The 14,111-nt window shown below is 39.6% G+C and overlaps 1 protein-coding gene across 2 annotated transcripts in view; it reads right to left on the bottom strand.

The window, feature by feature from the left end:
- HPGDS (hematopoietic prostaglandin D synthase) overlaps window positions 1-14,111 on the bottom strand; it is a 29,535-nt gene that overhangs the window by 4,777 nt on the left and 10,647 nt on the right. Inside the window, exons 2-3 of one of the 2 annotated variants that reach the window (XM_083861537.1) lie at window positions 12,317-12,460; window positions 1,910-2,002 (exon numbers count right to left, since the gene is read on the bottom strand). In XM_083861537.1, the coding sequence (XP_083717663.1) occupies window positions 1,910-2,002; window positions 12,317-12,449 (226 nt within the window). In that variant the 5' untranslated portion in view covers window positions 12,450-12,460. The remainder of the gene's footprint in view (window positions 1-1,909; window positions 2,003-12,316; window positions 12,461-14,111) is intronic. The other variant, XM_083861538.1, reaches the window with a different exon arrangement.

Below are 14,111 nucleotides of genomic sequence, written 5' to 3'. Positions count from 1 at the left end.
TCTGTGAATATTTTCATAAAAATACATGTTCTCCAGGTCTTTTGATGCTAAGAATGTGGATTTGACTCCTTGTATCCAAGCACAATTTCATCTACTTTGGCTTTTTTCCTCTTCTGGCCTTGTACAGCCATCCAAGGTAGTGAGTTGTTCTATCCATTACCTGAGCCCCCAGCCTGAACCATGTTTATCCTCTTTGCTTTCCACCACACATTCTGAAAGGGTCAGCACAAATTCCTTTCCTTTAATCTTTGCCTATTCCAGTTTTCAATGTCCTTGTCCATCTCATGGTCTTTCCATTTTGGTCAGCATGTCCTTCAAAAGTGGATATGTGAAAGTCAGTTTCTCTTTCCCTTATATCCTGTCCACTCAGCCCCATTCAGAGCATTTTCATTTCATCCCACTTACTTTTTAATCTTTCTTTGTAATCAGGGACCTAAGCCAAACTTTGTCTTGTTTACAAATCTGCTTTTCTCCCCTGTCCTTTCGCTTTCCTGCAGTTCTCTTAATGCCTCTACTTTTTCTCCCTAGCTGTCACTTCACAGACCTGCACTTATGCTTTCACTTCCATGCAGGTTTACATCACAAACTGCCTGCTCATGCTCAGGTCATCTGCCTTATTGAAACTTTGTGTTTTTGAAGGTGAGGGCTGTGCCTCTCCTCTTGAGTCTCAAGTTCTGTGATCCTTCAGCTATGAGCAGTTGTTGGGCACCTAAAAATGCCAGTTCTTAATTTAAAGGGTTAGCGATGTGTATGCAGGTTTGATGGTAGAACTAGCAAGTTTTCACTATGAAGTTGAAAAGATATCTTTCCCCTTCCATGCATGCTCTTTTTCTTGCTGTAGCTGACAGCATAACTAATTCTAGGAAGAGCACAGCATGGTCTAAGTGTGCTCCAGGTCCCAAATCTTTGTCACTGGTGCAAGTCAATGGAAAAAAGTCTGAACTTCAGACTGCAAAAGAAGCATGGCTACAGATCAGCCTCCCAACAGGAGCCAGGGAGGGAAGAATCCTGGGTGGAAGGTAGACTTTCCCACTGTTTTTCATCAGGTGGGCTCTCCTCATTCTCCCCTCTTGCAAAGAGCAGACTGTATCAAAGCTGGAGGAAATGGGCAGGAACGGAGTATTGCTGACATGCTTGAAAATGTGTTGTGTTAGTGCCTTGAAGAATAATGCTATGAACTTCTGCTTCCTTCCTCAGTTAGAAAATGGGAGATATTTTCAAAGGCAGGCTACATCTGTTTGCTCACAGTGTAAAAAAAGAAGTAGGATAGTACTTGCTCCCCAGCCCCCTCTGCAATTTGCTGATGTCCAGCATGCCATGGGCACATCTGCCTTCAGCCAGACCAATTTTGCAGATGGTGTTGAATGACAACTCGTTGACCTAAAGCAAAGCCTGGCCACTCTCTTTGATTACTTGCATTACTAAGTCTCATATCATTTTATCTAACTGGTTGTGTACTCCCACAGCACATAAGTATTTAAAGATGCAAGTGATGTCAACATCTCCTCTAATCTCCCTGCTAGCCCAGAATTGTTGCCTAAATCTGCTTCAGAGTCCTCTGCCTGCTGTGATAATCTCTAATGCTTCCAAAACCTCCTCCTCCTGGTCATTTCTCTGCTTAGCCTGGAAGCTCAAAGTTGAACTTTAGAGGGAAACTGCCCTGGCAGCCTTAGGGAAACCACAGGTATGTGCTTTCTGTCCTGAAGGGACAGGTGGATAAAGTGTACTGGCTGGAGAAGTCAGCCCAAACCTCAGGCACTGATTTAATTTTTGCCATGCTGGTGTTTATGTCTGCATGGTTAGGCTTGCCAAGCTGTTGGTTTTTCCTCTTTTTACTGTGGGTGTATTTTTACATGAACATTAAATGTAATCTTAGAAAAAAGAAAGAAAATAGTCAAAGATCTATTACCTGCTTCTCTAGCAAGGTATCTTGCCATTGCCAGGCTCTGGTGAATGATAACTCCATCTACTTCCAGAACAGGGAGTTTGCCAAATGGGATAGCTTGGAGGGAAAAAGTACAAAAGAAAAAACAACCAGAAGTTAAATCATAGACATTAACAGTGAGAGTCTGTGACAAATGTAGCTTTACCACTCAGAGGGTATGCATTGTTATAGCACTTAAGTTTCACACTGTTTCTGTAGAGTAATGCATGGACTAAAAGTAAAAAACTAAGAGTAAGGATGTAATCAGATTGCTCTGCATGAAGGCAGCTATAGCAGAGAAATCAGGCGTTGCATTTCCTATTTCCCAGCATTGTGCTGCAGAGGCTGAATGTTCTATCCAGAATTCTTTATATACAGAAACTTTTTTTCAGAGAATATTAGTTTTTCCTTTCCTCCCCTGCTTTTTTCCTCCCCAGGAAAGTGATTGCCAAGGTTAAGTACAGTACTACTGAAGATTTCATAGTGCAGGATCCAGCTGGGGCATGAAGCAAGATTTTTTTCATTTATGGTTGTTTTTAATTCAGAAGCAGAGATTCAGAGAAGCATCTACGTTTCAGAAATTACTTCATGACACGGCATTTCACTTGACAGTCATCACCAAGACAATCTTTCACACTGAACTACAAATGCTAATGTGGCTTGCATTTAAAAAAAACCAACCAAACAAAGTTAGTTGTGGGAGGGAAGCCTTCAGGCTTTAAGTATAGGGAGAGATAAGCAGGTGTCATGGGTGTTTGTACGGTAGTTTCAGCTAAGAAATCAGTCTTATTTTCCAGTTATTAATTTTTTAGTTACAGGAACTTGGACTACTGTTTTGCTGTGTTTTGGAAAAGCTGCTGGCACTATCTGAAATGGAACTGCTGGAACCTTGGAGCTTAATCTGGAGAAAACAGTTGTTTTTAGGGCAGTAAGAATCTGCTTGTGGGAGGCTGGTGCTGTTCACTGAGGGAATTGTAAATTTCTGCACTTCCAAGGATGCTGTTTCAAAGTATGTGACTGCAAGTGCTGATCATAGCTAAATGCTTTGCATCTGCATTACATCTCTATATAATTAAGACTATCTTGTGATGTGAAAAGGTGTTAGTGGAAAAGTGAGAACATTGGCCATTGGAAGCATGCAGAATGCTTTCAAATCCAGAACTGTCTTTACAGGGTAGTTGGAATGGCACCTCTATTCTGTCAGGATTTTTAGTTCTTACTGAAAACGGGACAGTAATGAAACCTTATGCATACTCATAACTGTTTAGCAAGGCAGGTTCATAAATGATGAACACTGCTCTGTGGTTTAGCATGCAGTTTGTGAATCACATTAGGTCCTGGGGCCTACATGTTAAATCCTGATCTGCAACATGAATTTTGCAGTTGCACAAGACATCCAGGACTCCTCTGTGCATTACACTTTATATAATTAAGATTTATATCCAGTACACAGTACTCAGAGTACCTTTTTTTTTCTTTTCCTTAAGTTCAGCACACTGAGAATTCAGTATGGATTTGGATAGCAGAAGCAAGAGAGTTCAATGAGCATTAGCTGCTGTACCCCAGGGAGAAAGCAGGCTCTGCTGGTTGTTATTGAAGCAATAATAGACTTGTTGCACAGAAGACTTCATACGTCTATTATCCAGAGAGCATCAAGGTCTTGGCAAGTCCATATTTTGTTTCATTGAGAATCACTGAGAGGTGACAAGCTGTATCCCCTGAATGTTTAACAGGAAAACTCTCTGGCTATGAAAATAAGAGCTTTGGTTCTGTGCTCTGGGATAGTGGTGCAGAGGGCCCTGAGCATCACTGCTCCAAAACAGCAGAGCTGTGTAACAGTGTTTGCTTATGTAAAGGACATCTTTCAGGCCAGCACAAGCGGAGGGGATGAGAGCATGTGTGACTGCTGGATGTGCCAGTGTGGTCAGCCTGCAGCCTGCTCCATGTGCCCCCAGACCACGCAGGGATGTACAACAATGCCTGCCAACAGGAAACAGCCAGAGCAGGGGTAACAGCTCTCCCCATGAAGGAGTTAAACAGCCTTTTTTGGAGGCCCCAGTAGGAATGTTACTGGGAGTAGCAATTCTGACAGGGTCAATATGACTAAGCCAGTCTGTAGCGATAGCTGTCAAACCACACTGTCACTCACTGCTCAGGCTGGGAAACTGTGAGATGGGGATTGCTTCATCCAGAAACCCAGAGATATTTTTGCTGCTATGTTTACATACAGTGGAAGAAGTCTATAAATCCCAGCTTTGACTGATGTTTCACATCGTGCGTCACAAGAAAAATTAAAGCCAGTTTATCATTATGGGTGTGCCTTTTTTTTTTTTTTTTTTTTTTTTTTAAGAAACACTTATAACTAAAGAAGGGAAGCATCTTTCTGAACAGCTAAGGAACATGAGTTATGGTGTCAAAGTCAGCTGACTGGCAGATTGGCAGAACACTCTCATGTTTGTTTCTCAGGAATCTGGTAATTTCAAATTCAAGGGAATTGCTATTCCTTGAAAACATGAGTAATATCTATGAAGGTCATCCTTCTCAGTGCTGAGCTACTTTCTTGAAGACCTGTTTTTTTCTTTTCTGAAAGAGAAATTGAGTTTGCAGTTGAAAATATACAAATACAGCTTTGTTTTGTGTACACAAAATTGCATGATTCTTAATACAATTATAAAACTAATACATGAGAGCAGACTTTATTTTGTTATCCCATAATGTCTAAAAGGATTTATGCTTTCATTTATAATGACACTTGGGGTTTGTTAGGAGGCAGCAAATCTATTGCTATCATTACTGAACCATGGAGTCTATAAAGGATAACAGATGGTAAATGTAGATGGTAGATGTTCCTTCCTTTCTTGTGTATTCAAAATGCTATTTAATTTTTTCCTTTCAAGAACACGGAAAAAATTGGAATTTAACGTATTTCATCTGACAGAGGACATGTTTTAAGTTATACACTGATTTTCTTGATTATTGAGTTAATAAGTTATAAATGAGTGCAATTCTAAGAGGTTTGAAGAAAGTACACATGTGCTGCACAGCTAATTTTAAAAATCTGTAGTTTCTTCTTGGGTGTAGGGCAGGCTATTCTTGCGCACCAGAAAGTATAGCAGATATTCAGGCCACTTTACAGAGGAAGAAAATAACAAAGACTAGTCAAGGGGCAGAAAATATTTATAATACATCTCCTCCCTGTCTGAGGAGAAGGTATAATGGCTTCCAAAGTTGTATTTTCAGTCTGGAAAAATTAAGAGAAAAATAGTCTTTGCCTTTGAAATGTTATTATTTAAAATTCATGTAATGACCAAAATTTTTTGGAACCTGCTGTAAAGTATCTTTTTGCTTTTTTAATTTAGAATAAGAATTTTCCCAGAAGATTTTTTTTTTTTTTTTTTTTTTTTTTTTTTTTTTTTTTTTTTGTATATCTGAGTATGGATGTTACAAGGAAGAATGCATTTTCTGTGAAACATGGAGTCTTCCTTCTCCAGCTGGAGAAGAGGAGGATGGCTTCTTGTCACACAGCTCATCCTAAGGGAGGATGTGAGGAGCCTTCACACTGGCTGGACTCCACTTGATTGCTGGAGGTAAGGTTGTAGTTTGACAAATGACCTTGATGTGGCTTCTGGAAACTTTGCCAGCTGCAGAAACCACACCTAGGTCATATTCTCAGGGGCTCCAAACAACAACAGAAACCTGTCTGCATGTGGATTTAAGCAGTCTTACCCTTAGACTCATGAGAATGGGCTTCTGTGGACTGCTTTGACCTCCTATGTGCTTTTGGCCCAATTCTGCTCATTGACATGTTCAAGGAGATGCCCAAATGCCCCTATGTGTGTATAAGCATGGTACTAAACCTGCTGAAGTTTTCTCAGTTTTGGTCAAAGGCATGGTTTGTGTGACTGCAGATGAACAGAGCAGGTAAGGTGGCTCCTGCCAGGCTCCTACTTTAGTGAGCAAGTGAAAAGCTGCTGTATGAGAGAGATGTTTGGGTAGAATCAAGGTCATGGGGGCAAGCCAAGAAACACCATCCATTGAGGGGCAATTACAACTGAGCCATTAAGCCAAAGCAGTGCAGGCTGGAAGGATGTGTGTGTCACTTTGCAGGCTTTTCTCTCACCCTCGTTGTTTTGAGTGCTGCTGTGTACTTACGTCAATTTAAACCTTTGTGTATCCATACCGATGTGCTTTCCATGTTTTTCAAAACAAGGTTGTCTTACAATGTTTCCAACTCCCACCTGAGCAAATAAATTTCGAGAAGAAAAGCAGAAAAATCTATTGCTGTCATCATGCAAGCAGCGTCATTTCTCAGGCATGAGCAAAATATGACCTTTCCCGTTTAGTTCCCGCTTGCTTTGCTGTTCATCTGAAGTACAATGCACTGTGAATGCTTGTGTTCCAAATTTAGATTGAAAGAGGAAAAGGGTTTCTAAAAAGCCTCCTTTTTGAATAACTAAACCTGTAGTCTTCTTTAAATTGAACTTTTATCAGCAGGTTCTTGCTTTTTCTATTATGTTGGTAACTTATTGGCTTTTTGCATTGCATGCTGAAGTGAAATCTGCACAGTCTACACTTCCATGAAGAAAACCTTGAAGAGGACAAGTCCTCAGACTGATCTGCAATCTCTCTTCTCATTTTAGGAAAATCTCGCTAAAGTATCTGTACAGTGTTTAGGAATTGGATTAATTCCTTTTCATATTACTTTAATTTTGGTTGGCTTTTGAGACAAGGATTGTGGTGTTTATAGAAGTCTCTGCTGGATGCAGAAATGATGTGTGTTAAAAGCATGTTAAAAATTATGTGTGTTACAAGTGTGTTAGGGGAGATGATGTGTGTTAAAAGCAAGAACATCTTTTAATTAATTTCCACCCCATCAAGACCCTAAGGGCTGTGATGGCTGCTGGAATCCTACCATGCCTCTAGTATTTGGGCCTTCCCTTTGAACACAAGCTCCTCACTCATCCTCCTGGCCATGACCCAGTGGAGAGTGCTCCTGTGGGACTGTTCCTCTTTCAGGGACAGGGAGGGGAAACACAACAGAGCTGGGCACAATTTTGTCCTAGGTTGGTCAGCTGCTGCTGCTGTGCTGTGCTTCTCACTGCTCTTCTTCTCTATGCAGATACAGTTCTTAACTTTCTCCTTCCCTTACCTCTTTCTTCCATTTTCACTGATCTTAATTTCTCCGTTATTCTTCTCATTTCTGTTCAGTCCTTCTACTATGTTCCTCCATTTTCCCTGAGCTGACCTGCCCATGACTCATCTGGCCCATGTTGTAATTGTCTATGGCTCTGATGCAATGCAGCCTATATTTAAGCACTTGATTATTGCTCAAAAGCTGAATAATTAATAATTTGGTAATTAATCTTAGATTGGCTGTATAATAAGGCAGCTGGATTAGTCAAATGTGGGGGCAAATAAACGTCACAGACCTGTTTCTTATTACAGTATCTGTATCAAAATAAGTTCTCCTTTGCCTTGAAAACTGACCACAACTTTTTGTATCCATTCCCATTTAAATTGTATCATGAGAAACAAATACATACTTTGCATCTTCTAATAAGAAATATATGAAATATGTATTTTTTAAATGGTGGCAGAGGAACAAGGCTCTTGGGAAATGGTAATCCCAGAGCTGGAGCTACCTAGAATCTGAATCTTCTAGAAAGGGACGATGAGGATGATGCTGTGATTTAATCTCAGCCCAGGCTTGGTTTCATTACAACTCATATTCTCTTCAGAAGTTTTTGCCAAGCCCTACCTTTTACCCAGAGATAGCTTTGTACACATTTTAGTAGAGCTTCATAGCAGAAAGTCAGGGCAACTACTCCCCTGAGAAATTTTTGTCTGCTGTCAGGTGCTTCTTAAGATTTATCTTGTTATCTTGGGAGTGTTTTCAGGGCCATTAGTCTGTCAGGTTTCCTAAAGACCTTTCAAGCACCATTCTACACATCCTAAACTGTTTATGGAATGTTTATGGCCATCAGTGCAGGAGAAGCGTCCTTTGCTATAATGATAAAGTCTGCCATTGCTTCAAATTTCTTGAAGGAACCACAGATCAAAAGCTGTTGCTGCCTGCCAGCCTAATATGGAAAGTGATAGTAACTTAGCTCACCATTACAGTGGATTTTTTGCTGTATCATAGCTTACATCAGTACAATGATGCTTTTTGTGAGGAGCTCAGTGTGGGAGTACAGATCTTCTATGAGCCTATTGCAGATCTTTGAACACACTTTAAATGGGAGCATAGTCAAGTCAGAGTGTGAGAGAGAGAACGGTAGTGTTCAAAGAGAACGGTAAAAAATGAGTTTGTTTGCTTGTTAAAATAATTATTGACTTACATATAATGAAGCATTATAGAAAGCTGCTGCTTGATATTTGTCTGATTTTTTAAAATTCTGTGCTAATAATATAATTCTTATACACTGGCTTCTTTAAATGTGTTTATGTTCTAGATTGCAGTCCTTGCCCAAAATCATCAACTAGAAAATTTGCCAAACATGATCTAATTAGCGTCAAAAGGGAAAAAAAATAAATGTTGAGCTACAGAAATTTTAGTTTCAGTGTGTATAAGCCAAATAACAGAAGTTCTTATGTTATAATAGGCCATCTTTTCATACACAACAGAAGCACCATTAGGTGTAAACAAAATCAAGTGGGACAGTATTTCCAGGAAGGGAGGGCTTACTTATTTGCCTGAAGGTATGTTAGGATTGCAGCTTATTGGTGACAGCCTCATGAAAAATGCCAAAAAATACAACAAACCTTGCCACACTCTTCAGTTCAGGTCAAAACTTAAACTTGCTGCAGCTGCAAGTCTGCTTTCTAAATGGGCTTTCTGCACATTGATTTTTATGCACGTATTTTCTGTTTTCCCATCAGTTTTACAGAACTAAGTCTTTTCTTCAGAATAATGTCAGTATTTCCTGGTTTATATGGTATGATGATTCAGCTGACTTGATATTTGTTGCAAAACCTTATTTCAATTTTGAAAAAAACAGCTGAAGCAAACCTATCCTTTCAGATCTCATTCAGAGATCTGATACTTTGTGCTCTTAGACAAACTCAAATTCTTCAATTTGTTCCTTATTAGCTCAAGAAACATGAAGTGTTCTCTTGTCCAAGCTTCTTCCCTAAGTATTTTTTTATTTTGCTTTGTCATATTTGAAGTTTTTGAAAAGAGAGGCATCACATTGTATCTGCAAACTGCAGTCAAAACTGGTTCCAGATCTTTCATAGGTAAGTGGGTAAAGGCAAACATGCTATATGCAACTGTGCATAGCAATTTGTCTGGTATTTCTTAATCTCACCTCGATATATAATTATGTAATTAATGCAATTAATTGGACTAATTTTACTGACTTTTGAGGGCTAGAAAATAATCTGTGCACTAAATTGCATTACTTTAACTGCTGTTACATCAAATGCAGCTGTAATTCCCTTTATCATTGCTGAACAATTACCATCCTTTGGGTTTCACCAGGATGAGACTGACTGGAATCTGCTACTTTATTTCTCTTCTTTCTGAGGTAGACCCAGTTTGGGAAAAATAGGAGGGAGAAAAAACCTTTATATAAGGGATCTAAATACAGACACAAATGAGAGTTGTGCAAACTAATTCTTAGCAGAGTGAACAATGCCTTTTGTATATGCAGTGGATTGGATGGATCTCCTCATTTCATATATACTTTTGAACACAGCAGTAATTTAACTTTTTGGGCAAGAATCCTATTACCTGATGCTTTTTCCTCTTCAAACAGTGTCTCTGTGGAGGGAGCTGAGGCACATTTTGGAAACTCAAGATAGCAGAGAATGCAAGGCTTGTTTTCCATAGGGCAGATGCTGTATGCAACACTTAAGAGTGTGAAGGCACATAAAGCCTGTACAGACCTACTTCCTCTTCAGGAGACAACCATTTCTTGTGTTGAGTCACAGCCTGCAAAGTCAGGGTTTAGGTGCCCCTAGGGCAGATTGGGACACTGGTTATTGGTCTTGTTGAACAGTTAAGGCTGTTTATTCCAAAGCCTTGTTGCTACCTTTGATTCAGTGTTTTTCTGCATGATTTGCCTATGGAAGAACATTTTGTCTGGAAATACTGTGAGTAACCATGAGAAACACCTCACAAAGGAGGAGGAGGTGGTAGTCATCAGTTGATCTCCAGACAATTTCCTTAAACAGCATTACATTTTTATGCATGCAAGAAACGTTTACTCTAGTTTTATTAGCAAACCTTTTAATTGTTCGTTATCTGTAACATATAGGTCAGAGGTGGTAGATGGCACTATTACTTTGGTGCTAGAGCTAGGGTTCAGGGAGATCTGAAGGGCAAAGGTTTAGCCTGCTGCCACAAGATGTAACAGCACTTTCAGATACACACCCAACTGTTTCTGTGTATGTGTATGCTTTCCTGGTCAATTAGCAGGCTACATTCCCATTCCCCATCCACTGACTGACTGACTGGGTGTCTATAGACGCCTGGAATTCAAAGAACTCGTAGACCAGCATAAATTTTGCACAGATGACTTCACAAATCTTAGAGCGGCAGCTCCAACATTTTACTAAACTTCTTATCTGCCGTGGAATTTCATCTAGGGCGGAGTTACAGAGGCTGCTATGAAAGGCCATTATGTAGAGAAAATGAAAAGCGGTAATTAACCTTCAGTAAGCCTGCCAGCAAACTTTTGAGAGCGCGGAAAGAGAAATAAAAGTGTCCAAAGGTTAATGACTTAGCCAGCATTTGTTAATGCAGCATATAGTTACAAAGTGTGTAGTTTAGGATTTCTAGGGTGTCTCTGCTCCCAGTATTTCTGTGGTAATGGTGCTATAGCTGCATGTTCACTGTAGTGATCAAGTCCTGTACATGTAAAGCTCCTCTGAGACATCTGTGGAGTGAATACTGAAGAAAAGCATAGGAAGAACTTGCATTGTTTCATGCAATGCTCAGACATTGGGATCATCAACAAAATTCAGAGTGATGCAATGCTTTTACCTTGTCTGATAGATCTGTTGTTAGAACATCTTGTCCTAGAATGTGAATGCCTCTGCACCCTTTAAGTGACTAATTATGCTTTGTCTTTTTAATTTGTCTTACTTAATCAGTATAGAAAACTCCACATAAAAATACATTTTGCTTATACTCTCAACTTCATTCCAGGACAAAAGCGAATGTGCATACGTGTGAATGTATGTGTAATTAAGTATGAAAAGCCTGTGCAGAGCTTACCTCAGGTCATCTGAATTCTTAATCTCACCTTTAGTTTCTACCCTACTTCCCTGAGAACTGCAGTGAAAAGAGAAATAAGCTATACCATGTGGTCAACTGGCTTAAGCTCTTATAAGGAAAAGGTTTCCAAAGTCAGTCATCCCTAGCTGAAAATATCCCTATTCCACTGCTTCTTATTCCTCTCTGTGGATTTTTGCCAGTGTTTTCTAGGCTTGAGCACCACTGAATTGCCACTTGGATTACTGTGTTTGAGTGTTTATCATTCTAGTCACTGCAAACAGGAAAGACTAAACCTACAAAATTTGCACCCTAGAAAAATTTGGTAGCCTGCTGGCTGGGCTTATTAAATGGTGTGAAAGCTTATCAATAAACATTGCTTCATTAATAGAAGTCACCTTGTGAATCAGTTGTGTCTTTCCCCCAAACTAAAGGCATTCTTCATTCTGGATGTGAAAAGTCATAGCCCATGTAGCCAAACACAAATCTAATCCATGAAAGGAAGGCATTGGTTTCCTGCTCTGAGTCTTCAAACTCGAGATCTGTTTCATTTCAACCAGGGCTAATTTAATGAACAGAAATAACAAATACCTTTAAAGGGTGTAAAGAGGTTATTGAAACTAAAAGACATGGAATGAATGGGGTACAACAGCCTAAAGGGTACTTTTGGAAGGGTTGGTAGGGCTTGTTCTTTGGAACATTTATTTTCTAGTACCTCTTTTGATACTTTTCATTTTTTTCTTTGCTATATCAACTGATTTTTTTTCTCATCATTTTTCCTCTCTGAAGACCATTCAGGTTGCAAAGGAGTGTCCTTCCTGACCCTTCTCTCCAATTTGGCTTTCTAAACCCAGGGTGAAGGCTGAGGTGGTCTTTGAGATCAAATTATCCAGAGAAGCTGAGATAAGCACTCATTTGGTTATCTTTAGGTGCACAAAAGCTGTACTGAACTGATAAGGAGTAAAAGCCCAGCTGGATGACAGCAGGTAAGGCATTTCAGATGTCTGAGTGTTTGGATCCCATCTCCTGTGAGAACATCAGCAATGACATTTTGGCTGTCTTACCTTAACACTCAAACACTCTTAAAGACAGAAATTAAGATACCTCTTCAATTGCTTTTTTTTTCTGCCAGCATTTCTAGTAGAGGTTTGGCTATAAGAACCCGTGCTACTCACTTGGCTTGATTTTGGGCCAGTCTGCTGCTTCTATCCTGTGGTCTTCATACTTCTTGCCCGAATAGGCAAAGATGTAGCGGCTGATCTCTGCTCGTCCCCTCAGGTTGAAGTAGGTGAGCTTGTACTGCGGCATGCTGGGCCCTGCTGGGAGGAAGGACAGAGCTGCTTTACACAAAGTTAACTCCTTTTTTATGAAACCACTCTGTGTGCTTGCTTTTGACAGACATGCTTGTACAATGCAAAGAAAATATTTCACCAAGCTGTTGCACTTTGCAATCGTTGCATTACTCGCACCTTTTTGTCCTGCATTTGTCAGCCACAGCACACACAGATGTGGGCAAAGGCAGCTGAACCTGCAGTTCCTCCTTTGTGTGTCTCTAGAAAGCTGGCTTGATTTTTTTCAGAAGTATTAGGAACTTTCAGCTTTCACTTATTTCTCTTCTTATGCCAAATTCAGGCAATTTTTTATAAAGTGATTTTGGGTTTTTTTCTTTCAGAGTGCAAATCTAAGGTTATATTCTGTACCAGAAAATAGTTGTTATCTTGAGCAGGAATTTTGTTCAGGCCTGCCCTGCTCAGCCCCTACTGCTTATGGAGACCTTCATCAAAGACCAAATAATGAGAATTACCAAACTCTTATGATCTTTTGCATCAGTTATTACCCTAGTTATGTAAGGATTCACCCCAAATTATTTTAGAAGAAAAATTTGCCATGGAAATCAGGCTACCATGTTAAGAAAATCATTATTGAATTTTCAGGTTTTGTACAGAAGCCGAAAGAAAACTTGAAATTACTTTTTTAAGTTTTCATGTGATTTTTTTTTTTTCCCTTCGGTTCTACTTAGGAGTCATGTTACAGGAAGGCTCAATTTGTTTTCCAGGGTAACAGGCAACAGAGGAAAGTATTTGAGAGTCTGATTGTATAGCAAGGATGGTACAGGAAAGGTAAACAAATAAGATTGCTTTAAACCAAAGGTAAGCATTTACACATAGCACTTTAATAAGAGAGCTCAGCTGAGATTTGAATGTGCTGGTGAAAGGATAGCAAAACAACCATCTTTCTCCTCACCCAAAGCAAAAAACCATTCTCATTTTTGCCTTGAAGTAGACGTTGCATTTACCATTCTTTTATATGCATCACATTCAGAGTGTTTGTAAGAAAGCCTGGAACACACATCATCTGCCTTAGGACAGAAAGGGAACTCTTTTTTTCTTTTTTTAGTGAGTAAGTGCTACAGCATAATCTCCCAATGGAACAACCCCCTGTTTAGTCATCTTGCCTTGAAAACCTGTGCTTGAGGAAGTACATCATCAGCTTTCACTTTGGATGGAGAAGCTCTTTGTTCAGAAACAAAAAAACCCCTTACACTTAACCCACACTGAAAAGAGCAAACTGCTTTTGCCACTTGTTCCTCTAAAGCCAAAACATGTACCTTCTGTCTTCAGAGTAGCAAAAGCAAAAAGAAAACCCAAGGAGAAAAAAAACAAAACACCAAAAACAAACAAAACCCACAGCAAATGAGCACATTAGAGGCTGCTTAATTAATTGCAAAAGTTATCTGCTGCCCTAAAGCACACAGCAGGCTCAGAAGTGAGTTATTAGTGAATAGGAATTCACATTATTAGTGAATAGAGACTTTTCATGTCAGATGGCCTAGCAGAGAAGCAGGAACAGAGCTGGAAAGTTACCAATGGAGTTATCTACAAGTATTCCAAACAAAAACTCCATTACAATTATTACACGGAGTGTATTCCTTTGCACAGTATAAAAGAGAGATGGTCCAGGTGAAATTAG

The sequence above is a fragment of the Zosterops lateralis genome (assembly GCF_965231275.1).
Source record: "Zosterops lateralis genome assembly, chromosome: 5".
NCBI lineage: Eukaryota > Metazoa > Chordata > Aves > Passeriformes > Zosteropidae > Zosterops > Zosterops lateralis.
Note: the sequence above shows the minus strand (reverse complement) of the source record. Positions and strands in the feature narration are given on the sequence as shown.